Source organism: Acinonyx jubatus, chromosome A2 (assembly GCF_027475565.1).
Source record: "Acinonyx jubatus isolate Ajub_Pintada_27869175 chromosome A2, VMU_Ajub_asm_v1.0, whole genome shotgun sequence".
Taxonomy (NCBI): domain Eukaryota; kingdom Metazoa; phylum Chordata; class Mammalia; order Carnivora; family Felidae; genus Acinonyx; species Acinonyx jubatus.
In genome coordinates, this window is record NC_069383.1 from 28958013 (window position 1) to 28984691 (window position 26679).

The window sequence follows — 26679 nt, forward strand, 5'->3', positions numbered from 1 at the left end:
CTATTAGCCTGTACTCAGAGAATGTTGAAGTTCTAATTTATTTTATACAAATTTAAGGGAGAAATGCTCAAGTTAAGAAATAAACATAAAAAGTACTTATGGATTGGTGATATATCTGAGGCATCTGACATTTTTAAAAAACTTTTTGGAGAGATGAACCTTTAAAGTAGGTTTTATAAAATATCCACAGATAAAATGGTGTTGGATATGAGCTCATAATTTAAAATCACAGAACAATAAACCACTTATTTATACACCCAAGAATTTTAGTAATAACTATAATATGTATAAACTACAAAATAATTAAACTTAGGGTGATGAAATTTATAAACTGATTCAAAACTATAAGAAAAAACACACTATGAAAAATGAACAAGCAGTTTTGGAATAGGACTATGTGGAGCTAGTAAAAATTTTAAAGTCATTGAAATTATGTCTTTATTGGACAGGTTAAACAGTAGGTTAGACACATCTAAAGAGAAAATTAGTGATGTAATTAATGATAGAATATTATAATCTTAAGAAATTACTCAGCATAGAGAAATGAAGAAGCATAAAGTATGCAGAGGTTAAAAGGTAGGAAAGAATCTACAGTTCCAAGATACTTGTGATAGAATTTGAAGAAGGAGTAAAGGGCAAATGAGATAGAGTCAACATTTGAAAAGATAATGAATGAGATTAAAATTTGATAAAAGTCACAAATTATCAGATGCAAGAAATACTACAAATATTAACCAAGATAAACATTAAAACTCCCTAAAATTTCACAGTAAAACTATAGGATAACAGGACTGGCTGGCTCCATTGGTAGAGCATGCAGGGTCATGAGTTTGAGGCCCCTTGATCTCCGGGTTGTGAGTTGGAGCCCATCAAGGGTAGAGTTTGCTTTTAAAAGAAAATTTTTAATTAAAACACAGGATAACAAAGATAAAGAGTACATTTAGGAGAAATTAGAAAAGGCAAATTCACTGCAAGGGGACCACAGTCAGACTCTCATCAAACTTTTCAATGTGGATTATGTAAGGTTTCTGATGATGGAATATCTTCAAAGTGCTGAAAGATTATTAGCCTAGATTATTATATAACCAACTAAACATTCATAGGGTAGGGGCTTCTGGGTGGCTCAGTCGGTAAAGCGTCCGACTCCGGCTCAGTTCATGATCTCACGGTCCGTGAGTTCGAGCCCCGTGTCAGGCTCTGTGCTGACAGCTCGGAGCCTGGAGCCTGTTTTGGATTCTGTGTCTCCCTCTCTCTGACCCTCCCCCGTTCATGCTCTGTCTCTCTCTGTCTCACAAATAAACGTTAAAAAATTTTTTAAAAATATATAGGGTAGAATTAAAGACATTTTTAAAATAAAAACTGACTCAAAAAGTTTTTACTAAGGAAGGAAATTGAATTCAATGATGGTGCGTGCCTTCTTTTTAAGCCTTCTTTTAAAAACTGGTCATGCCCTAGGCAACAGAGCAGGTTTCAAAAAATACTAAAATTCTGAATCATTCTGGTCACAATGGAATTACTTTAAAACTCAGTAAGAAAAATGTAACCACACATCCAAATATGAAAGCACACTTGTAAATAGTTCATGTGTAAAAAAGACCTAATGAAATGAGAAATATTTAGAACTGAACTAAGGAAAATGCTGTATGATAACTTGTGAGATTAAGCTAAGGTAAACTTAGAATAAACCTAGATATATATGCATTTAGGCTTATTGAACCTATATAATAACAACTGAAAATGAGTAAGCTAAGTAGATGAATTAAAACATTCATAAAAGAATAAATTAAGCCCTCCCAAAAAAGAAGGGAGAAATAATAAAGATAGCAGAAATTAAGAAATAGAAAACAATAGGGAGGAATAACTAAATGCAAAGATACTCCTTGAAGGTGCTCAAAAAGGTAAATAAATCTCTTGCAAAACTGATTATGGGAAAAGGATTTGAATGACTGATAACATTAGGAAATGAGCAAACTTGTTTAATAAAGTAACCCACAGAAAAGAAATCCCAAGTGGCTAATAAAAATAGGAAATGTTCAGCCGTATTAGTAATGAGAATTCAGAGAATTCAGAGAAATTCAGAGAATAGAGACACGCCACGTACCATTCGTCAAAGTTGGTAAAATATTAGAGACTCAAAAACCAAGTTAAGCAAAGATATGTAGTACCGGGAGCTCCCCTGGACCCTTGGTGTGTGTATGCACTGGAAAGTAGTTTTGCAATGTCTAGTGAGGATGTAGATACACATGCCCTACAGCCTAGCAATTCCCTTCCCTGATGTAGCCCTTTAGGCAGCTCTAACACATGTGTGCGAGAATGACCGTTGTGGCACTATTTTTAATGGCAACAAGTGGAAGGTACTGAAGGCCATCATTAAGACATTGGGTAGAGTGTGGCAGTTCAGATAACAGAGTAGGTATCAAGATGGCTAAACATCATGTTGAACTTTTGGGGGGAAAAGTTGCAGAAGAAAGGTACATGACTTATTCATACAAAGTGTTAAAATGTGTGAAGAAGTACTTGATTTTCTCAATTTACTTATGTGGCAATTGTGATTTGTGATAAATACATACTTGGTCTTTATCCCCATTCTAGCATAGAATCCTTGTACTTTTCTACTGAGTGGTAAAGCTGTCTTATGTTTATGAGATGATTTTAGAGCCCACCTAAGCATGGGGGCTGTTTGCCTAGAGAATCAGCAGTGTGATTAGAACTGGAACTTTCACTTCCACCTACCCCCCATATCCTCCCAGACCTCAGGGAGGAGGCAGGCTAGAGGCTGGATAAATTGCCAATGACCAGTGATTTAACCAATCAAGTAAGCCTCTATAATGAAGCCTCTGTAAAAAACCAAAATAAGGGGGTTGAGAGAGCTTTTCAGGTTGGTGAACGGATGGAAGACTTAGGAGGTTGTGGGAAACCCTGATCTGTAGCCAGTCAGAAATACAGGTAATAATTTGGACTAGTGTCTGAAGTACAAGGAGAGAGGGGCATCTGGGTGGCTCAGTCAGTTAAGCTTCTGACTCTTGATTTAAACTCCGGGCATGATCTCATGGTTTGTGAGTTGGAGCCCCTGCAGTTGGGCTCTGTGCTGACAGTATGGGACCTGCTTGGGATTCTCTCTCTTCCTCTATCTCTGCACCCCCCTTCCTTTCCCTGCCCCCCCCCCCCGCGTGCAAATAAATAAACTTAAAAAATGGAGTACAAGGAGAGAGTGGTAAGAACCTCCCATCTGTAGGTTACAGTCTGGGTTTATGACTGGCATCTGAGGGGGAGTGGGGGTGGAGCTGTCTTGTAGGACTGAACCCTTAACCTATGGAATTTGAGTTCTATGTGCTGTGTTGGTATAGTGTTACAATTGAGCATATTGTAGGATACCCAACTGGTATCCAGAGCATTGCTTGTTATTGGTGTGGAAACCACCCTGCCTATGTATAAACCAGGTTGGAACTGGGTCTAGGAACCTAAAAATTTATGTAATAAAAGTTGTAAAAACATGCCTGGGAATAGTAAACACAAAATCCAGCATGATAATTACCTTTGTGGAAAGAGAAAAGAAAAATGGGTTTGAATATATATATACACACACACGCATATATATATACGTTGACTGTATCCAGACAAAAACCTTTAAATATATATGTGTGGGTGTATATGTACATTTATATGTACATATGTGTGTATGTGTATACACACACACACACACACACACACACACACTTTTTTTGTTTTTTTAAGTAGGCTTCACACCCAGCTCAGAGCCCAATGTGGAGCTTCAGGACCTGAGCTAAGATCAGGCTTAACTGACTGAGTAACCCAGGCACCTCCATAATAGCACTTTTCAGTAATTAGTATAAATATTTTCATCTGTATCCTGTTCATATGTATGTATAGCGTTTATCCAAAAAAGTACACTCTACATTTTTGTTTTTCCACCTGCTTTTTATGCTAGATCTTAGAAATAAAGATATGTCTTGGAAAAAAAAATCTGTTGTAAGTGCTTTGAAGGCTGAATAGCATTGTACTGTGTGATCATGTTGTAGTGTATTTAACCAAACCGCTATTGGTTTTTCCAGTTTTTGCTTACATTCAGTACTGCAGTGAACATACCACGCACGCATCTTTGAATATTTTCCATTTGTTTACTCAGAATAAGTTCTAAGATTTGCTGGATCAAAGGGGTTGCATAATAAACAGTGAGGCTTACCTACTAGGAAGTTTCCAGCAGGCTGGAAACTCAGGAGGTGATGCTACAGTCTTGAAGCAGAATTGCCTCTTCCCTAGTGACGCTCAGTTGTTGCTCTTCTCTGTCAGCCCGTGTTGATAGGTAACAGTTCTTTGCTGAATATATGTTTTGCATACATCTTAGTTTATGGCTTTGCCTTTTTATTTCTTTTTTTTTTTTTAACATTTTATTTATTTTTGATAGAGACAGAGCACAAGTGGGGGAGGGGCAGAGAGAGCCAGAGACACAGAATCCAAAGCAGGCTCCAGGCTCTGAGCTGTCAGCACAGAGCCTGATGCAGGGCTCCAACTCACAAATCGCGAGATCATGACCTGAGCTGAAGGCAGACGCTTAACCGACTGAGCCACCCAAGCGCCCCTCCTTTTTACTTTCTTTGTGGTGTCCTTTAATAAGGAGAATTTCTTAACTTTAGCATAGTCTGTGTAACTTTTTTCCATAATTAGCTCTCGAGCCCTCTTTAGTTTTTGTGTATTGAAAGGTATTTTTTGTGTTTTCTTACTTTCATTTATGTTTATAAGTGGAAAGGGGGCATAATTCACATTACCCAAACTGTTTTCCATGGAATCCTGTGTTCTACAATATTTTGCAGTTTAAGTGTTAATCCACCAAACATTCTTTTCTCCTGCTGGGAACAGCACTTCCCCTCTCTATTTGGGGGGAACATCTCAGAGCCCACCTATTGGAGCATTTGACATTCTTTGCCACAGATGTAAGCTCTTGACCCATACTGGACTAATGTCAGTTTTACCCCTTAGCCGTAGTGATTGGTCCAAATATGGCCTTAAGACTCCAGGTGGGACAGTCAGGGAGGTGACTGAAGAGCTGTTGGCCACTGTGGTTCTAGGTCACTGAGACCACAGCACAAGAAAATGAAGCCAGTTTCAAAAGAGAAGTAGAATGGAGACACAGAGTGATCTTGGCAGTGTTGAGTCTCTGGCTGCCAAAAAACTCATTCCACCCTGGACCTTCCTGTGGGTTTGCTTATGTGGGCCAGTAAATTCCCAATTTTTATTGAAATCTTTTTATTTATTTGTTTGTTTGTTTGTTTGTTTATTTTGAGAGCACACGTCTGTGTGCACATACAAGCAGGTGAGGGGCAGAGAAAAAAGGGGAGAGAAGATTGGAAGCAGGCTCTGCTGACAGCTGAGAGCGTGACGCAGGGCTCCAGCTCACAAACCGTGAGATGATCATGACCTGAGCCGAATTCAGATGCGTAACCAACTGAGCCACCCAGGCGCCCCTGAAATCTTTTTTTTTTTTTTGAAGTCTGGAAATAAGTACATTTTAAAGTGTAGTTCCATGATCATACACGTTTGAGAATGCTTCTGTTATATCTTACTCTTAGAGATTCGCAAAGTATGTTAGCCTACTAAAGGCCATCACAAAACATGCAGTATAAGCCTGTTTATCTTTATTTAACCCAGTGATTCTCAAACTTATTTTTAATATGAATACTTTTTTATGATGCTTCTATTAATGTCTCATAGAATCTTGGCCAGCAGATCATCGGCTTGGGAAATGTTATCGTAGGCATGGAAGGGCCTAACTGCAAGCTGGCAGAGGAAAGGTGCTTTCATTTCTGAGTTAGGTTTTGAAAAATGCTAACACCTATTGAATTTTTAAAATTTGGCAAAGAATCCTCTGATTAAAAAATAAAAGAGATTTCATGCTAGCAATCTGCAAACCTTCTCTTGTGCAGGTTAGCCAGTATACCTTCGCTATGTGCAGTTATAGAGAAAAAAAGTCTGAACCACAAGAACTAATGCAGCTTGAAGGATACACTGTGGATTATACAGATCCCCACCCAGGTAATTCTAAGCCGAATCTCTTTCTCTGCTATGTATTCATGAAATTCTCATAACTCTCCTGTCTCTGTTCTACGTTTCAAGCTCCATTGAATGAATAGGGCGCATATTTCACTGAGGTACCTGGACAAGACTTCATGAGATTCGACTTCTATCTTTCTGCGGACTACTTAGCTTTAGGCTAAACTCATCATTTCTGTCGTCTTTAGGACGAGGATGCAATAGTGAAAGTTACAATAATTGGAAAAATTCTGTGAGCAATATCAGCACTGCTTACATAAACTTCTTTAGTGGAAGGCAAAAAGTTACAAGAGACAAATAGGGAAAGAAATGACCAATGAACTTTTATGTAGTCTATCAATTTTTTCCCCAATAGCGCATTCTTATACTTCTCTCCTTACCTCCATATTAATACTAGGTATGTAGTAGACATTTGGTGTCTAAAATTGGTAAGAGAATGAATTAATGAATATGTGGCCATGAATGAAATTAATAAAGCAATATTAAGGAATACATAGATTTAATAAATGCAGAGATTAAAAATTTCGCATAGATGAAAAGAATCTGTGATCATGTTCACTAATTGGTCAGTGAAAAATGAAAAATGTCATCTCTGTGAAAGAATTTTGTGGAGGATAAGATGCCATACAGATAAAAGCATCATTTTTGCCTTTTCTGCTAAAATTACCGTATATTTCTCCTGCATCTAGCATTAGAAATGTGCCAAAAGAAGACTTTCTTCTCTGGCCTGAGCTTTCAGGATACACTATATATTTCTATGGAGTAGGTTTATATGGCTTACATAATGTTACTGTGCCATGAACTATTCGTTTCCCTAGGCTATTTTTAATTTTTAAAGTAGTACGGAAATTTAAACTTTTCTTAGTAGTATCGAGCTATTGATATCAAATTCATTCTTTTCTATGAGACCATTTAGGGAATGAGCTTAAAACTCTGCCAACTACGTAAGTTTTTTTAATGATGTCTTTCTTTCTCCACAGGCCTTCAGGGTGGACAGATGTTCTTTAATGCGGTTAAAGAAGGAGACACGGTGATATTTGCCAGTGATGATGAACAGGATAGAATATTATGGGTTCAGGCCATGTATAGGGCCACAGGTCAATCATATAAACCCATTCCTGTGATTCAAACCCAGAAACTGAATCCTAAAGGAGGGACTCTCCATGCAGATGCTCAGCTTTGTAAGTTTTGTTAAAACATAATTTCATTATCAATTAATAACCTTAATAATATATAAAATTGCCTGAGGCAAATTTGTTCAGTATCATAGTTTACATCATTAACGAATTCCTAATTGAATAAAAATAGTTTGTATTAGTCATAGAATCAGCTCTAATTTTTCATACGGATCTGGAATAAATGGTGCCTGGGTTTTCAGTTACAAATTTGCCAAGCATTGGGGTACATTTGGGCATCTCAAGGGCATATAAGAAAATTCTCCAAAACTTCTAAAAGAAAATTTATTTTAATACTTATAATTGTAACGTTTTTTTATGTGTTTTACAAAAATGGAAAAAGTATTGCAAAATTAAATGGGCATTGATAGGACTCCAGAATACCAAAATCATGAACCGTCACTTTCTAGGGTTGTTCTTAACTCAGAAGAATAAGAGGGCTATTTTCTGTTGTAGATTGACAAAAAAGAATGAGTCATCAAGCCAACTTTCTTTATCTAAATACCTTAGTATTCATGTCATCCTTTTTATGCTAATTTAAATCAAGAATTTTATTCTTCATTTGAATCTACAAGTGATTAATAACGAATGATGTAATAATTACAGAAACGTTTTCAAACACACCTTTAATAATCATTAAACCCAGATATTCTAATTTGTTACACTTGCAAAACTTCTCTGGTCTCATCTGTAATAAGACTTTTTTGGTATGACTTTAAATTCAAATTTTGACTTTTCATTCAACACCCTTTACTGTTAAGGTTCTTCTCCAGGAGAATAACATCTTGACGTGCGTTATTTTGTTCTCCACATCAAATAACTACTCTCTTTTCTTTTTGAGCCCCCTTCAGTATCACATCTAGGCATCTTAACGGTACATAAGACCAAATAATTAAAGATGGAATATGAGCTCAACTCCAATTACCTTTGTGTTATACCATATGCATAGTATATATACACACATAAATATATACACACATATATATACATATATATACACAGGCACATATATACACACACACCACTGTGTGTCTGTGTGTGTGTATATATATATATATACACACTGTATATATAACATATATATAACATAAATATATATCTATGTAAATATACATATGTATATACACCGTATGTATAACATACACTTTATGTTAGCTAACAGGACAATGAATTATTTTTTAAAAAACTAAAATAAAAAAGAATACTGATCTTGACCTCTATCAGAGAAAGCATTTAACTTTCCAGAGAGTAGTTAGCCCTTAGTATTTTCTTCATTCCATGACTTCCATAGCATTACTTTTTCTTCTTTTTTGGTCATCTCTTGGAAGAACAACTTTTAGAGTAATTAATAGAAACTAAGAAGATAACATGAAAATAAAGTGACTAGTTATAGAAATAAATATTCTCCTAATCTATTTAACTATGCTTTTTCACTCCTTTGCTGACCTATAGCTGGTAAAGGTGAGTGTTTTCATGATTTTCTTTTTGCTTCATTGTATTAAAATTTTTGTAATAATGTGATTGTTGAAGGAATATCATGGTCTTATTTACAATGTCAGGCTCCTACTTTCTAGGCAAACCCAGAATATTTAGGTTAACTTTGCCATTTATGAAACAAAAACGTATATTTTTGCCACAACAGAGAAGTAGAAACAACCTAATATCTACCATTCATATGGGCGTAAAGGTCATGGCTGCAAAGGTATTACAACAGCCTGCAAAACACTACTCAGTAATGTTACGTGGAAAAATACTAAATTGTGTGTGTGGTATTTCACTATGTTAAACACAGTTTTATAAATAGAATAAATTATTCACAGTATATGAGTTTAATTAAAGGGACTAGTTGCTAGTCCATTTCCTCTATTTCCTGAATTATCTTTGAAGTATTTATGTTATAACTTAAACCTTTTTTAGAACTAAACATTTTTTAATGTTTAGAGATAGTCAGAAAAAAATAGTAAATTTATAAAGTCTAACTTATTTGAAGATAACCTTATTTTAGGATATAAATAAAGGTATGTATTTATAGATTTTTCTAGTAAGTGAATCTATTCAACTTCCCTGTTTCTTTAGCTTTCAGGATATTTAGAAATTTTAAGAAAATAGAGTAAACTGAACAGATAGAGAGTCGGCTTGATATCCAGTTTCTCTGCTTCAGATAGTAGTACATTGCCTTCTGCCAGACTGACAGGCAGTCTTTGATTAAACTGTCCTTTTCTATGCAAAGCAACTGTTTTTCATTTTTCTCTCATGTATATAATGCAATACAATATGTATGTAACACAATACAGTACAACAGAGTTCATTTCCAATAATGTCAAAAAAGAACCAGAAAATTTACCTTTTTATTTTAAGCCAGATTAAAAAAAATCTTAAATTGGAATATAAGCTTACATTTAATTTTATGAGCTTATTTTCTTGATTAATCTAGTAAGTTGAATTTCACACTTCATAGGTATGTTTTATCTTACATTGAATATATTATATATATTATAACATACTATTTCAAATAATACCTTGCCTGTGGGAGCTATAAAAAGACAAGTGGTCCTTATCTGTCCCATGTTTAACTTCATGTGAATTTTCAAGCTCATTGAGAATTTGACCTAAAAGGAAAGTATAATCAGATGTGGATATCAGCAAATGCAGCTACCAGCAAGCTCTTAACCATAGGACAGTCTTAAATCAAGTTATTGTATTTGAAAAGATTCATATGCTGCTTAGTTCAGTTCAGGATTTTGCAGAGGAGGTGATGCACTCTTAGGTAGCAACACCTTTTTCATAGTCCTTTTGGTACCTGAGTCCCAGGTCTGAACACCAGAGTGTTCTCAGAATGCTAAGGGATGCCCGCCTCTTCCCCTGCAGTGTCACATTTGCCCTCCCTCACATCCTATTCTCCCGTTTTATATTCTAATTTCTCTCAACACCAAGAGCAGTGAGTGTACATGCGTGCGCGCACACACACACCATCCTTAGAATTAGTTGCAAAAGAAGAAACATTTCAGTTGATTTTAAAAAAAACTTTTTTTAATGTTTATTTTTGAGAAAGACACAGTGTGAGCAGGGGCAGGGGAGGAGCAGAGAGAGAAGGAGAGACACAGAACTCGAAGTGGGCTCCAGGCACAGAGCCTGACGCGGGGCTTGAACTCACAAACTGTGAGATCATGACGTGAGGTGGAGTCAGACGCTTAACCAACTGAGCCACCCAGGTGCCCCTTCAGTTAACTTTTTTCCCCCTCACATCCTGAACTCTGACTTCAAATGCCTATCCTCATGTTTGCATTCTTGAGCACACAGGGGCCGGCTGTGGTCAGTGTCTACCGAAGAGCCCCCTCCCACACACCACAGGGGGGCCTACCAGCCTGCTAATAGTCCTCGCGTTGTTTCCTAGGCTAGCTGTTTTCAAGTCAGTGTTAACTGTTTAAATTGGTACTGTCAGCCTACTCATTCTTTGCCCTGGACTTCCAACAGATGTTACCCTAATGACAAATTTAAATTTTCAGGTTCCGTTTGAATAAGCCTCTATAATTCCATACATCTATAGCAAATAATAATCTTTCTCAATTTGGGTTTTAGTCCATCCACTTTTACCACACCTGGTGACAGTACCACGTAAAGACGCTGGCGCATATAGCCAACTGTTACCATAGAAACTCTCCACCAGTATCCTCAATTACCATGTCCCACATCTGTAGTTAGTCCATAGGTTAATCATCACAATTTGTGACAGTTTTGCAGTGCGTTGTTCAAGCTCAAATCTTGTCGGTTTCTTTTGATAATTTTCTTACACCATTTCAGAAGACAAACTGAACTGAAATTTGTCCTTATTGGTGAATGTTTGATTAGTGCCATGAATAATTTTTCATTTAAAACTAGTCACCATAATTTTGTGTTATAATAAACATTAATTGAAGATAATAGAGTATAACCCAGTTTTAAAGCCGGTCTCCAAGCTTTGCATTTGGTATGTAATTGATATCCAGATGATATCTCTGCATTTTCTAAGAGTAAATGTAGATATGTTACGCCAAGAGAAAACTACATGAAAATATTCTTGTACAGAAATAAGAAACTAGATAGTATTTCAACAATAGTTTTCCTATTGTACTTTGGTTCATGAGCGGGTGTTTTAAAGTGAAATATTTCTCACAGAGATCAAAACTGTTGCTTTTTCAAAATTTATTTCTTCATGAATTTATAGAAACTAATGAATCAGTGGTGCATCGTGAAATATATTTGCATGAAGTATTTCAAATTGTGCTTATAAGGTATAAAAAGAAAGTAGAACAGCTTGGTCTTTGCAGCCTGTATTTTGAAGATGGGGCAATCCCTAAGAATACATTTCACTTTCATGGAAATATAGCCCCAGCGAGATTGTGGGGTTTCTTTCTTTAATAGAATTTTGTTGGCCTGAATATTTTATCACTGTCGATATGGAGTCCATTTTTGTGACTTAAACTGCTATTAGGAATATTTTTATCACGAAAGCCAATTGTTGGCAAAGTAATTTTTCATTCATGTGTGTGATTCAGAAGGGCTTAACACATAGGTAAATGTGTGGTTTAGAGTTACATTTCATGAGGAAAATACTTCTTAAAGTAAATTCATTTTTAAAAATACGATTTGATTGCAGAAATGAACCATAAGTCATATTTTTCAGGACCTTGTAGATTTTATTTAAAGACTGTAAACACTTTGCTTTAAAATGAAAAAAAATTGCTTCTATAAACCTCTATAAAGGGTGGAAGCAAAAAGAGAATTATGTACAATGTATTGTATGTATTTATGTATGTAATGTATGTATTTTGTAGAAGTGTAAAAGAATTGTGGATTTTCTGTGAAATTTATTGTATATCCTATTCTCAACAGATAAGCCTTAAGTGAGTGTTATTTTTAACTTCTTGTTATGACCTTCTCCGTTGAAAGAAATAATGAATAAAATTCAGATGTTTTATAAAACTAGTAATTTCATAAAGATGTTACTAAAAGATTTTTTTCACTCAAACGGAGAAATGAAGATTCTAAGATTATTTAGAACACAAAAACAGTTTTATTACATATGTACCTTGCATTTTTCAATATGCTATCTACTAATTTGATATTATTTTTGCATTATTATATATGTAACTTTATTTTGAAAGACTATTAGACATACAAATAAAGCACAAGAGAAGTTGGATTGTCTCATTTCTCAATTCAGGAAGAGCAGTTTAATAACATTTGGTGTTCATCCAGTTAATACTAATTTACCACATGTAATGCATTTAATCATTCAGTTAAGTAATTAGTGAATGCAAGGGAATACATATGGCAGTTTCTCCATGCATCACAACCCAATACGTTACATCATCGATGAACACCCATTCATTGCTAACTTGCTGCATTCACATCTGCACTGATGTGAGATTTTTTTTTAATGTGATTCTGAAGACCCTTCAGCTTGAATTACATAGTTCTTCCATCCACAAATATGGCTGAAAGTTGAACTTGACATAGGATCAATATGATCTGGGCTAAATATCTAAATGTGACTGATTATGTTAGCATCATGTCCACAGATCAATATTGAGTTTTATTATGAGCCTGACTCTATAATTGCGTTTAATCAATAAACTTTTGTCTTCCTTCCTTTACAATTTTAGGATTGTACCATATAGGTTTTAAAAATTACATTTGGCTTACATTTAGGACTCTACTTCTTGTGATGACCAGAATGAGATCTGTCTATGAATTTTAAGGAACAATGGAGCCTCGGCCCCACCATTGTCAGGAGAGTCCACTTTTACCCTGATAACTGATTGCTTGCCTGATGCGTGCTACATTTCTAACAGAGCTAATGTAGTAACACCCCAGCACTCCTTTTGGGTGGTGTGTGTCTTTTTTTTCTCTCTACTTAGTAAATAATTCACATTGAAGACTTTGACAAAACATACCATTAATGAAAGCAGTCCTAAAAGCTTGCCTTTTGATAAACCCGCAGGGTCTGCAGGCGTTGAAAGATGCAATCTGCAAAGAACAAGAAATTTGGGTCTTTGATTGAAGTGCCATTTGGGACGTTATGCTTTGTCTGCGTATTTGCACAAACATGATGCTCCCTTTTTCCTATCTCTTAAACTTGAAGCTTGAGAGCATTCAGTGCCATTTCTACATGAAGGTTGGTCCCATTAAAGGCTCAAAAAAAAAAAAAAAAGAAAGAAAAAAAAAGACTGGAAGTGATCCAGCAGAAGCCTGTGTGTTCATTTCTATCCTAGTTTGCCATTTGGAAAGCAAGCTTCTAGCCATCATTGCTATTTTTTTATGACTAGACCTGGGTTCTTTTCCAGTCAATTCCTTCTTTAAACACATACTTAAAATGTATCTACTTTCTTAAAATTGGAAAATAAGATTATTTCTGTGATGAATATTAGAAGAGGCTCTGATTGAAAGTAGGATTTCCTCATTTCAAATGATTTGCAGATTTTTCCAGATCATTTTTCACTAGGCTGCAGAAAAATTGCAATTTATGTTAATATGCTGGATTCCTGGCATCCTATTTTTTGCAATGAAAATAATGTGTCATCATGAGGCATGCATTTGGTGTTCAAAAACTGTATTTGCCCATGAGTAAGCCAGGGAAGTAAATGTATTATACATGCTTTTCTGGATTTACAGATGCAGACCGTTTTCAGAAACATGGTATGGATGAGTTTATTTCTGCTAATCCTTGCAAGCTTGACCACGCCTTCCTTTTTAGACTACTCCAGAGGCAGACTTTGGATCACAGACTGAATGATTCCTATTCTTGCTTGGTGAGTACAAGTCTGTCCATCCAGTTCCCTGTGGGTTAGAATGAAAGATTTTTTTTTAAGTGAGAAACACTTGTTATGAAGCGGCATTTTATTCCTGACCCCTTTAATAACTGTAGTTGGGAGTTAGGGATAAAGGATTCCAATCGATTGCTTCCCAATTTGAAAATTATACACTTGAAGACCACTGCTGTGCCACTCAATAGACAGCAGAATAGACTCAAACAGACACTGACTTGTGGTTTATCAGTCCCTCTGGAGAAGGCTGTATGAAAATAAAGGCTTTAATGAAGGCAAAAAAAAAAAAAAAACCCACACACCTCTGGGATAGGATTTACTAACACCTGTAGAGACATTTTAAAGTTTAAATTCTCACCAAATGTTGATATCTTTCGTTTCTCTCTTGTTTCTAGAAAGACAACCTAAGTGGCAGGGGAAAGAAACAGTGGGATAAATGATATGACAGGGCAACATGTAACAAGAAAGCTTTGGTTTCCTTTAACCTTCCAAAGATAATTTGAATTCCTTAAAAAAAAACTAAATCAAGTAGCTAAACTGCTACTCAATGTGTTGAAACCAGGCAGAATTTGGCATATAAAGTACTGTTTACATATAGAAGGAATGCTTGACCCCTCAGAATGTGGGCATTAAACTGTAGCCTAGGAATTGCACGTACCTTTCCAAGGATTTATATCAGTGGCCATTGCTCTGAAATGTGTCCGGCCTGAATATGCCTGTTTCCATCACCACATGGTCTTTTGACTGCTGAACATGGTATGGCAGCTACCTACAATAAAGCTACGGTCTTTTTAAAGTAAGATTTTAGACAGGATGTGCTCCAAGCTCATTGGACATGTTTGAATAGGCAGGAAGAATTAAAACCACTTACTGCTGTGATCACAATTTACTGTCCTGATAAGTCATTTGTACATTCATTATTAAGTACACTATGTGCATGGTTTAAACCTGATCCAGCCCAAACTTTACAATTATATGGAGAGTGAAATCATCACAAGACCTGATGGTGCCTTTCTGGGGACAAGCACACACACAGTGGACATCAGTGACGGGCTTCCCTTGTGGATTTCCACTCAGTGGAGTTAGGTACTGAATTACAAAAGTTGTTTTGGTTAAGTGGATGACCCCACGTGTCATAAGGAGTCTGAGGAGAACACTACAGTGTGTCTTCAACTGCATCTAGAGGGTAGTGAGCATGGTGTGATGAGAAAAGGGTGTTTGGAGGCAGGATGGATGGCCCTGGATGTAAATCATGGCCCGACAATCGACTTTCAGTGTCTTGAGCAATTCACTAAATGTTGCTGCATTGTAGCTTATGTGGCTGTGACAGGGAGAGCATAGTAACTACCAGGCACGATGGCTCTAATATTACAGAGAGCGCATAATATTGTATGTCCAGTTCGGTGCCTGTACCATCACCACATTAAGTTTTTGAGAGCTTGTTTTTCTCCGTCTTAGTGTTCTTGCTGTCTTAGCTTTCTGCATTTCTCACCAATCTTTTCCTTCTCTTGCGCCATTATCCTGCCCCCTTTTAAAACCATTTATTTCTTAGTTCATATAATCCATCAAAACATTTTATGAACCAACTCTGCCTAACCCTGCCCTCCAGTATTGGCCAAGCAGACACTACCTGCTGGTTCAGTTGGCTCACACACACACACACACACACACACACACACACACACACACACACACAAGCGCACGGACACACACACCTTTCACATCTCGTTTCAAGAACACCAAAAACTATTATAAAACATTAACTCTGTTATATTGGTCACAGAAGGACAAACAGAACGAGTACAATGTCCCAAAAATGTAAATTTCCAAATAGCATATGTTTACCGCTGCTAGACTTAACTAGGATTTTCTTATAAAAGTGCTTCTGGCAACTCGGCAGTTTCGATTATGGTGTCTGATTTACTGTTCTCTTTTTAATGGACTCATTCATGGATCGAAGTTTGTCAGAATGTTATTCTTCGTGACTACAATTTTAGATACTGTGAATAAATTTGGTTAATTTTGAATGACGGTGGAGAAAAACTGGTTTCCCGTGCCTTGCCGTGGCAATAAAGAGAGAATGGTGTTAGGTGACCAGCGTCCCAGATCAGGTCCAAAACTGTTGACATTAGCTTTCTGAAAATAACATGCAACATGCTACTAATAAAAAAAATATATCAAAAGACACTTCGATGCAGCTTCTTCTTATAATGTCTAAGAGTGCCTACAGAAAAGCAAATCATAGTACAGAAAGGAAAAAAAATTTTTTTTTCTTTTGCAGGGTTGGTTTAGCCCTGGCCAAGTCTTTGTGTTAGATGAGTACTGTGCCCGTTACGGTGTGAGAGGCTGTCACAGACATCTCTGCTACCTTACAGAACTGATGGAACATTCAGAAAACGGTGCTGTCATTGACCCAACCCTGCTCCATTACAGCTTTGCATTCTGCGCCTCTCACGTGCATGGCAACAGGTATTTTTACTTGCAAACACACAGTGATATATGTAGGGTTGACTTGGGAAGAGAGAAAAATGTGCTTTGCCACTATCACCTAGTAACAGATTTTAAATAGCAAGCACTTCTTGCAAGAGACAGGAAAAAAACCCACAAAGGAAAAATGTACATCAATATGCTGTTGATTTAGGTTGGCTGCACTTTATGTTTCTTTTGCCATTGAAGCCACTTGAAAGAGAAAGGAAGAGAATATCTAGGAGATTAGAAGTTGCCTTTTAGTTCTTAGGTACCACCTCGCACTCAGGTCTGCACAGCTGAAGTGTCCTCTGTATTTTCATCATGATGCATATGTATGTCTGGGTAGAACTTATTGACAGGTCCGTGTATACCTAATGGTCCATCCTTGCCTTTCCACTGTGGAATAAGTTTTCATTGATAAAGCAAGATAAATAAGGAGGTTTATGGGGAGTCTCCTCTTAGCTCCTGCTCTGTACCTTAGGAACAAGTGTCCCGTTTTAGCACCCTAAGCCAGTGACCTCACCTTTTGCTTTACCAAAAGGACAAAAAAAAATCACCTAATACAGGCCCCCCACGGCTATGTGCTTCTGAGCTTAAAATCTCTCCATGTCTCATTCCCTACCTTTTCTTCATCCTGTTCCAGGGAACCTTATTAGGGTTCCTCCCACAAAGGGGTTACCCCTTATCCCATCCCCCTTTTGGCTTGTTTCAACCATCATTCCATCTCTCCATCTTCCTATTTCCTTTCTTCCCACAAACCTGTGTAAGCTTTTGCTAGCCTCACAGCATTACAGGATGGTCAAGGGACTCTGAAGTCAGAGTGCTGAGTTCAAAGGAATACAAATTAACAGTGTGAGGTAGGGTAAGCTTCATCATCTAGTGAAGTGTCTGGGTTTCCCTGTCCTTGAGAAAGATAGAACATAGCATCTTTCTCAGAAGTCATGAATTGGCTAGGGATTAAGTGCATTAGTATGTGTCAGGTACTTAGAACACTGCCTGACACATGATTAGTCAAAAAAAATGTTAACTGGTAGTTTATGTTGTCATAAGTGTTGTTATTATGTCAAGCTACCTTTCCATTGTTCTCTTTATCTCCCCAACCAATCTTCTGTCTCCATTCCCCCATCTGCTTCTGGCTTCTAGCTCCTCACTTACCAACAAGGCTTCTTGAAATAGATTGCATAAGGACCTAATCCAGGAACCTCTTCTCCGGCTTCACCTTCACTACTCCCACTGAAAAGATGATGCTCTTGAATTTCCCAGGGTCTGTGCTGCTTGAACTGCTGCTTATCTCCCTGGTGCCATACCGCCTCATGTCGGCTATCCCCTTATTTATTTTTGACCATCTCTTTGCTAATAATTTTTGTTCCTCCAGACTCCCAGGTACAGGATAGCTCTTTTCTCACATCTGTTCTTGAACTTGCTCTTCTTTCTGAGAATTTTTCTACTTCACAGAAAAATTGTACTTCAGTGATCTTGCCCCTTTCCACAGCGACCTCTCTTTTTACAGACAACTCCATCCCAATGACTCTTCTAAACTATAGGTCTCTATTGACCATGGATGGCTTGAATGTTCTGGTACTTTCAACTCTGTATAAAATAAGTCTGTCATCTCACTAGACCAGCTTCTGTACCTCTTGTAGCTCTTAGCAGGATACCTGGCAAAGAGTAACGAAATAAGTGCTCAGTAAACATTTGATGAGTGAATGAATGACTTCACTAGTTATGTTAATATCACTTCCATTAATGACATATTCATTTTCCATTCATCTTTTGCTTTTACCTTCTAGACCCAGTCTGTTGCCAGTGTCAACACTGAGCACTCCTCAAGTTCGCTTTTTTATCATTTTCATTGCACTATCCTAATTCAAGCCTTCATTTTTTTCTTGCTTATTTATCTTTATACATGTCTCTACTGCTTTTTTTAAATGTTTTTTTAAGTTTATTCATTTTTGAGAGAGAGAGAGCATGAGCAGGGGAGGGGCAGAGAGAGAAAGAGAGGTAGACACAGAATCCAAAGCAGGCTCCAGGCTCCGAGCTGTCAGCACAGAGCCTGATGCAGGACCCTAACTCACAGAGCATGAGATCATGACCTGAGCTGAGGTCAGAGGCTCAACCGACTGAGCCACCCAGGCGCCCCATCCATCTCTACTGCTTTTTTTAAAAAAAATTATTTTAAGAGAGAGCACAAGCCAGGGAGAAGGGCAGAGGGAGGGAGAATCTTAGGTTCCACCCTCAATGCAGATCACGATGTGGGGCTTGATCTCAGAAACCATGAGATCACAACCTGAGTTGAAATCAAGAGTCTGACGCTTAACCAACAGAGCTACCCAGGCACCCCTCTCTGCTGCTTTTTGCCCTCCCTACAAAAGTCTAGCAATCACCTTCAAAATTACAGATTAACTTTTATTCTACTCCTTTACAAAAAATTTCAGTGATTCTTGTTTGATTAGGAAATTAAAGATAAGTTCCAATCCATATTGTTAGGGTTTTCTCTACATATTTCTTGTCTGATCTACCCAGACTTCTCTCCCAGTATGCCTCCATATATAATCTTTACCCCAGACAACTCATTTATTCATCATGTCCTATTTGTCGTTTCCCAAATTTGTAATCGTCCTGTATCATAAAGCTCCTCAAAGAAAGCTTCAGTTAACTTAAACACTAAAAACCTTATGCCTGTAGTTTTCTTATGAACTTTATCCTGCATACCTACATGCTGCATCCATGCCCACACTCACCTGCTTCTATCCTAGTAGGTCATATTTTAAAGGCAAAACCCAGCTCTCGTTCACCTTTGTGCTCTGCAGGAGGAGACCACACTGCCTTGTACATTGTGGGCACACAATAAGTATTTGCTGAGTTGAAGTTGTCATTGTTGCCATTCTCATTCCACAGTAAATGAAAACCAATCCTGGTCTCAGGATCTGGGACCTAATTATGGAACACAACCTTAACTTGAGAATTAAGGGGAAACTGCAGATTGTAGTCATTTCCCATTACCCTAAACTAAATCATCTACATTCCATAAACTTTGGTGGGGGGGTGGAGGGTAACGGGGTGGCAACAACAGGGGACAGTCAGGATCACTAATCAATAGCCAACATGAGCAGTTTTTTTGTTTTTTTTAAACTAAAACTGTTTCTTAGCTCCTGGCTCTGTCTTACCTCCTCCTGACCAATGGATGTCAAAAGATACGTCTCCCAATGTTAGTTAGGCAGGATTCCGAAATGCAAGAGGCTGAGAAGGTTGTACTGAAACAGACCTACCCAAAGAATTTGGTACGATCAGATTATTTTCATCATTAACACTGAAAGGGATAATTAAGTTGAGAACCTTAAGTAGGACATTCAGCTAATGCTTCCCCAAAACATGTATGTTTGAGACACATTTTAATGGAAAGTTACTGAGGCAGCTGGGAACTGCCACCTTGGAGGCAGGCTGATTTGAATCTATAGGTTGCCATAGTTACTTTTATTCTGTAAAGCTATTGTTTTCTTTATAATGGTACACTGCAAAGTATAACATAAGGTGTGCTTATATGTTCATGCTTGTGTTATGCTTAACATAAATCCATTTTCTGGGTTAAAATGTGTACATTTTCAGATATCTCTGCATGGTATAAAACAAATACGGGTCAGTCTGGGATTCAACATTTAGGTCACGTGCAGCTTAAAAAAGAAAGGAAGAAATGCAGTTTTAGGGAAATTTGAACCTCAGTTTGAGGTAGAAATTATCTAAGATAACCTGACGGGTATGATGTCATTCAGAAATGTCATGCCATCACAGTGAACGAATAAAAAGAGGCAAAAGATCACTACTTGAATCTAACTCTGAAATCTGCAAACTGACCCATTTTGGGCAAATGACTTAATCTTTCTGAAATTCCCAAGTTCTCGTGTGTAAAAGGGGAAATGCTAATATGAAGATACTGGATAATTATCAGTACTTATTAGTTGTTATTCTAACAGTGCTTTTTCCCTTTGCCACCCAGCCACAGGGATGTAAACTGTAAGGAGAAAAAAACGTGAAAAATAGGTAGAGCTGTGATATCTCATGCTAAGTGGAAATATTTCAGTGCATATGTAATCATAATCTTCATTTCTTTGCTGATAGAATATTCAGGTTTTAGCAACCTCGCCTTATGAAAATAAGCTTCTCTTATCCGAGTCTGCAGTATCTGATATTTATACAGACTTTTGTTAAAAATACCATCAATGTCAAGTCCGACTTTTCTACAGTATTTGCCATAGTCTCTCTTTATGATCGTTTTTATCTGTCAAGACACATTCAGAGCTCCATTTTGCTCATTACCTGAGCTACCTCTGTCAAAAATTCAAAAGGAAAAAAGATTGCCTTTTGTCATTGACTGAAGTGAAGGACAACAGTGCCGTCTGGATCTGAAATTTTTCCGGGAGCACATCCTATTACACAGCATTGAGCTCTCAAGGTGCTCTGTGCCGACCCATCTTCTCTGAATAGCACTCGGAGTGTTTCAGGAATAGAAGAATAGAGTTAAACAGAAAAGGTCTGGCTGGTACTAAGATGGAGGAAGAGAGAGAAAAAGAAAGGAAGGAAGAAAAAAGTGAGTCAAGGACAGAAACAGACACATTCCTCCTGCAGGATGATAGCCGCACGTCTGTGAATAACAGAGCCACTCAATGATCGTGACACTAAGGACTGACAGGAAGGAGAAAAGAGACTTTCAGAGACTATGCATTATAGGGCAAAGTTCTAGGTTGATATGTGTGGTTATGCATCTTGGTTTTGCTAGTCACGCTGAGGGTGGAGAAGCTAAAGCAGCAACACAAAATGGCTTTTATGTGTCAGTTTAATGTAAGGTATGTATACAGAGTATTCACTGGCTTGGCCACAGTTTATTGGGCCCGCCTTAGAGCTGCTGCTTGTCTGACAAAAGCCAGCTCAGATGCGCTTTCAAGTGTAGGGATGGGTTTGTAACATGACTAGAGTTTATATTGAAAATAATCTCGATTTTTTGTGGACTCCAGACTACGTCACAGAGTAGTAGGCAGCCTTCATGGGATCAATCATATTATTATATGATGATGTCTCCATCTTCACAGATAACATTTCCTCTGACGTATCACTTCAGAAATGGTGCCTTAACTTCCTGTCTCTTAATTTTAGGGACAGTGGTGCATGTTTGAGTAAAATCATAGATAATTGCATCAAATAGGCTCATCAAAACTTTTCCTTACCACTTTTTTTTCCTTACCATTTCTTTTTTTTTTTTTAATTTTTTTTTAACGTTTATTTATTTTTGAGACAGAGAGAGAGCATGAACGGGGGAGGGTCAGAGAGAGACAGAGACACAGAATCTGAAACAGGCTCCAGGCTCCGAGCTGTCAGCACAGAGCCTGATGCGGGGCTCGAACTCGTAGACTGCAAGATCATGACCTGAGCCAAAGTCGGTCGCCCAACTGACTGAGCCATCCTGGCGCCCCTCCTTACCATTTCTTAATTCTAGTCTTTTATATGTGACTTAGAGAAAATAAGTGTAAATGTCACATCAGTTGTGAATCTGGAGACTCACTTCTGGGACAGGTGAGCAACCAGATCAAATGCCATAAGCAAGGTTCATCTTCATGTAATGCGTCCAGGTGGACAGATTTCATCCTATATGCACAGAAGGGGAAGGGATAGTGATCAATGAGTGCCTTTTAAAATATACTCTGAGGGTTCTTTGTTGATTCTCTCAGAAACTATAGAATAACCTCAGATCTGTCTCAGTCAGGCTTGCCTAGCAATAACATCTATCCCCACCCAGCCTTGAGTTCAATACTAGAGCAAGGTAATTATGCCTTTCAAAACAACACGGACAAAAACAGAAAGTGAGCAGTTGAGTGGAAAGACATAGTATGTTGAAACAGAACATCTGTCTTCAGCTCTCCTACTTATGAGCTGTTTCCTTTTGATCAGTTGGTCCTGTCTGAGCCTCAGTTTCCCATCTGTTCATTGTGAATAATTACATCAATGCTGCCACCTCATGTTTCTGGAAAACATTGTGGGTCTAATGGGACAGTGGCAAAGACCTTGCCAAAAGCAGGAGTCAAGAACCCAGTCATCAAGGGTAATAAGTAAGCTGCCAGAATGCAACCTGAAGAATATAGTTATTAAAATCACCTAATCAGTTTCCTGTTTTCCTTCCACACCATTCATTCGCAGCACACAGCTCCTAGATTTTTCTGAAATAATGCATAAAAGAGCCCACTGAAGGTAAATCGTTAAGGAAGAGACAAGGCAAAGGGTTTTTTAATACATGTTAGAATGTAAATCAGTTTAATTTACCTTGTAAATTAGCTCTTGTAAGCAAGAACTACACCAGCTTTTTTTAAACTCAGGGCCTTTAGCACCTTCTTAGCATCTAGACTTAGGTGTGGAAAAGTTTGAGGTCTTGAGTTGGATTTTCATGTAACTTTCTAATATACTAAAGTTTTTTTTTTTTTAAGAACATAATATGTAATGCTGTTACATAAAAACAAACACAACTATCTGTGCACATCTATACCATTTACTAGTACTCTTGCCAGTTTAGGGTTTTTAGATCTATGTTGATGCACAAAATTGGCCTATTTTTTCCCTCTCTCATACGGCTTTTATTGGGATGTGATATTCACGTTACCATAGATAGCCATATACAGTGAGTTTGGGAACTTTGTAGCTTGTTTTGTATAGACGTCAAATGACTTACTGTTTAAAAATTATCAGTGACTCCTCTTTAAAACCATCTGGGCTTTGAGACTTCTAGATGGAAAGATTTTTACCTATCACATTAGTTAATTTTGTAGTTAGCTATACAGGCTTTCCTTCTATCTTTTTGAGTGAGTTTTGTCGGGTTATGGTTTTCTAGGAAATAGTGCATTTTATCAAAGTTTTCAAATGCATTGATACTAAGTTCAAGTCATTCTTTGTACTTTTTGCTCTGCCTACTTTTTGTACATTATAATGTTGTTTATTTGTATCTTCTCTTTTCCCCCTCAATCCATCTTGCCAGAAGTTCTGTAAACTTTATTAGTCTTTCCAAAGAAGTAGATTTTGGCTTTGTTGAACTATACTACTCTTTTCCCTTTTCATTAATTTTTTTTAAAAAACCAACTTTTTAGAAACATAATTTTAGATTTACAGAAAAATTGCAAGGATGTTGCAGGGAATTTCTATATTTGTTTCCCCTGTTACCGTCATATAATAACATGGTATATTTGTCAAAACTAAGAAACCAACATTGGCATGTTAGTTACCTAACCAGTAGTTCTTAATTGGGTTTTACTAGCCCATTTTTTTGTGTCCTATTTTTTCTTTCCTGTTCCAAGGTCCAACTCAGGATGCCACCCACCCCTGTTGCATTTAGTTGTCATGTCCCCTCTGATCTGTGGAGTTCCTCCATCTTTTTGTGGTTTTTCACAACCTTGACCGTTTGGGAGAGTTCTGGTCAAGTGTTTTGTCAGATATCTCTCAGTTTGGATTTGTGGGACATTTTAATGATTAGCTTGAGGTTATGGGATTTTAAAGAGATAAAATACTGTCTCATCTCAGGAAGTCCTTGATAACCCCAAGACATCACTGGTCATCTTCACTCTAGGGTCACTTGGGAAAGGTAGTGCATGCCCGGATTCTCCACTGCAAAGATATTATTTTGCTTTCTCTAAACACTAGTTTTTGAAAGCAAGTCACTAAGTCTAACTCACACTCAGTGGGAGAGTGCCACTTTCCTGGAGGGAGGACCAACTAGATATATTATTTGGAATTCTTCTGCAAGGAAATTTGTCTTCTCTCTATTTACTCAGTCAAACATTTATCTATATTAATCTGGATTCATATGTAGTTATTTTGTACTTTGGGTTATAATCTGATACTGCTTTATTTTGTTGCTCAAATGGTTCCAGCTTGAGCCATTGAGAGCTCTTTCAGACTGACTCCCTATGATAGGTACTAAAACATGCTCCAAGCTCATCTTGCATTTTCCCCCATCTGGTAAGTGGAAAGCTGTAGCTGCCATAGTGGATTCTTTCTCCTGCTTATGCCAATTTTTGCTTTGTATATTTTGAGGCTGTTTATTAGGTACATTCAAGTTTAAAATTGTTAAATCCTCCTAAAGAATGGGAATTATTATCATTGTTTAATAATGACCCTTTTTACAACTAATGTATTTTGCATTCAAGTTTATTAAATGGTTATTAATGTAGCCTTCTTTTGGTATTTGTCTGATATGTTTATTCATACTTTTAGCCTTTCTGTATTCTTGTGTTTTAGTGTATTTTATAAGTAGCAAACTAGATTCTGATTTAATTCTCCAGTATGACAATTTGTTTTTTAATCATTTTAGTCCATTTACAATTATGTGTATTGATATAAATGAATTTATTTCTACCGTTTTATTTTGGCCTTTGTTTTTTTTTGGTTCATGTTTGTAGGCTTTTTGTTTCTTTCTTGCCCTATTGTTTTATCCAGGTTCTTTTCTTCTGTTTCTTTTCCCCCTCAATAGCTTACATTTTCCAACATTTGAGATTTTACCAAGCATGTTGCTAAAAAATTTTTAAGTTTTATGCTAATCAACACATTTCTTCTCCTTCTAAAGAGTAGAGAGACCTTACTCTCTATGCTTTTATTCTCTGGTATTTCAGTTGTATCCTTGTTTATTTGTTTTCTATTTTATACTCAACACTTGCTTAGATTTAGAATTTTTTCCTTTTTTCCTGAAGTATATTTTTTGGAATTTCCTATTATGGAGCACTTATGGATAGTGAATTTTTATTTGGAACTGTGTGTGTTCTACATTTTTTCAAAGAAAATTTTGCTAGGTGTACAGTTCTAGATTGACCGTTACTTTCTCTCAAAACTTGAAAGATAATACTTGGTTCTCTTCTGGCTTCCTTTGTTATGAGAAAGAAAGCTGTTGGCAATCTAATTGCCATTCTTTTGATGTGGATTTGTCTCTCCTCTCTGGATACTTTCAAGATTATTTTGTTCATTAGTGTTTTGTGGGTTCACTATAGCATATCTACATGTGGATTTCTTTTCATGTATACTGTTGGGGGTTCCTGTGGATTTCTGATCCATGTACCCTGATATTGAGTAAGTGCAGATTTCTTTGAATTTACCTTGATTTGCGTGTGAAGATCCATGTTTGCCATCGTTCTGGAATATTGTTATCTCTTTAAATGTTGGTTCTCCCCTAATCTCTTTTCTGAAATTTCAAATATCCATATATGAGGCATTTATCTTATGTATGTTTTAATGTCTGTAATACATATTCTACTTATTTCTCCAGTTGCATTCTGGGTAATACTTTCAGTTCTATCTTCAAAGAACTTGACGAAGTTTTTCTATAAAGGGCCAGATAGTAAACATAATAAATATTTTGGACTTTGTGGGCCATATGATCTCTGCCACAATTGCTCAAGCGTATGTTTTAGTGCAAAAACAGCCAAGAGTCATATGTAAATGAATGGGTGTGGTTTGTGTTCTAATAAAATTTTATTCATAAAAACAAGTGGTAGACTATACTTTGCCAACCCTTACTCTATCTCATTCTCTCTTTAGTGAGGATATCTACTTTTTAACCCACTCATTGAATTGTTAATTTCAATTTTTTTTTTAGTTCTGGAAATTTCTATTTGGTTCTTTTTAAAATCCATTTGATTTTTGTTTTGTTTGTTTTTTTGTTGTTGTGTTTTGAGAGAGAGAGAGAGAGAGAGTGCGTGCATGCATGATCCAGGGAGGGAGAGAATCTTAATCAGGCTCCACTCTGCCCATGTGGGGCTTGATTGCACTACTGTGAAATCAAGTCCTGAACTGCAATCGAGAGTCAGACGCTCAACTGACTAAGCCACTCTGGCACCCCCATTTCATCATTTCTGAACCTCTCTCATTTGATTCTTGGTTTTTATCTCTCCCTCCTTTTCCCCTTAGACCTTTATAGTTATTTTATATTCTGATCAATTTTAATAACTAAAATTTTCTAGGCATTTATATCTTGTTTCTGCTGACATTTTTGCCATGGTCACTGTTTTCTTATTCAGCTAGCTTTTTTTTTTTTTTAGTAAGCACATGTATTTGAAATTAATTTGTGAGAATTCTACAAGGCCTGGTTGAGAATGAGAATACTCTCTTTTAAAGAGGATGTGCTCTTGCTTTTACTT

At 37.0% G+C, this 26679-nt stretch overlaps 1 protein-coding gene across 15 annotated transcripts in view; it reads left to right on the forward strand.

Annotated features, from left to right (window-relative positions):
* The window catches only part of CADPS2 (calcium dependent secretion activator 2), a 535106-nt gene that overhangs the window by 371039 nt on the left and 137388 nt on the right, over positions 1 to 26679 (forward strand). For 8 of the 15 annotated variants that reach the window (XM_053218157.1, XM_053218160.1, XM_053218152.1 and 5 more), the window contains exons 10-13: positions 5943 to 6051; positions 7050 to 7259; positions 13899 to 14035; positions 16332 to 16519. In XM_053218157.1, the coding sequence (XP_053074132.1) occupies positions 5943 to 6051; positions 7050 to 7259; positions 13899 to 14035; positions 16332 to 16519 (644 nt within the window). The remainder of the gene's footprint in view (positions 1 to 5942; positions 6052 to 7049; positions 7260 to 13898; positions 14036 to 16331; positions 16520 to 26679) is intronic. The other 7 variants (XM_053218162.1, XM_053218153.1, XM_053218163.1 and 4 more) reach the window with 1 other exon arrangement.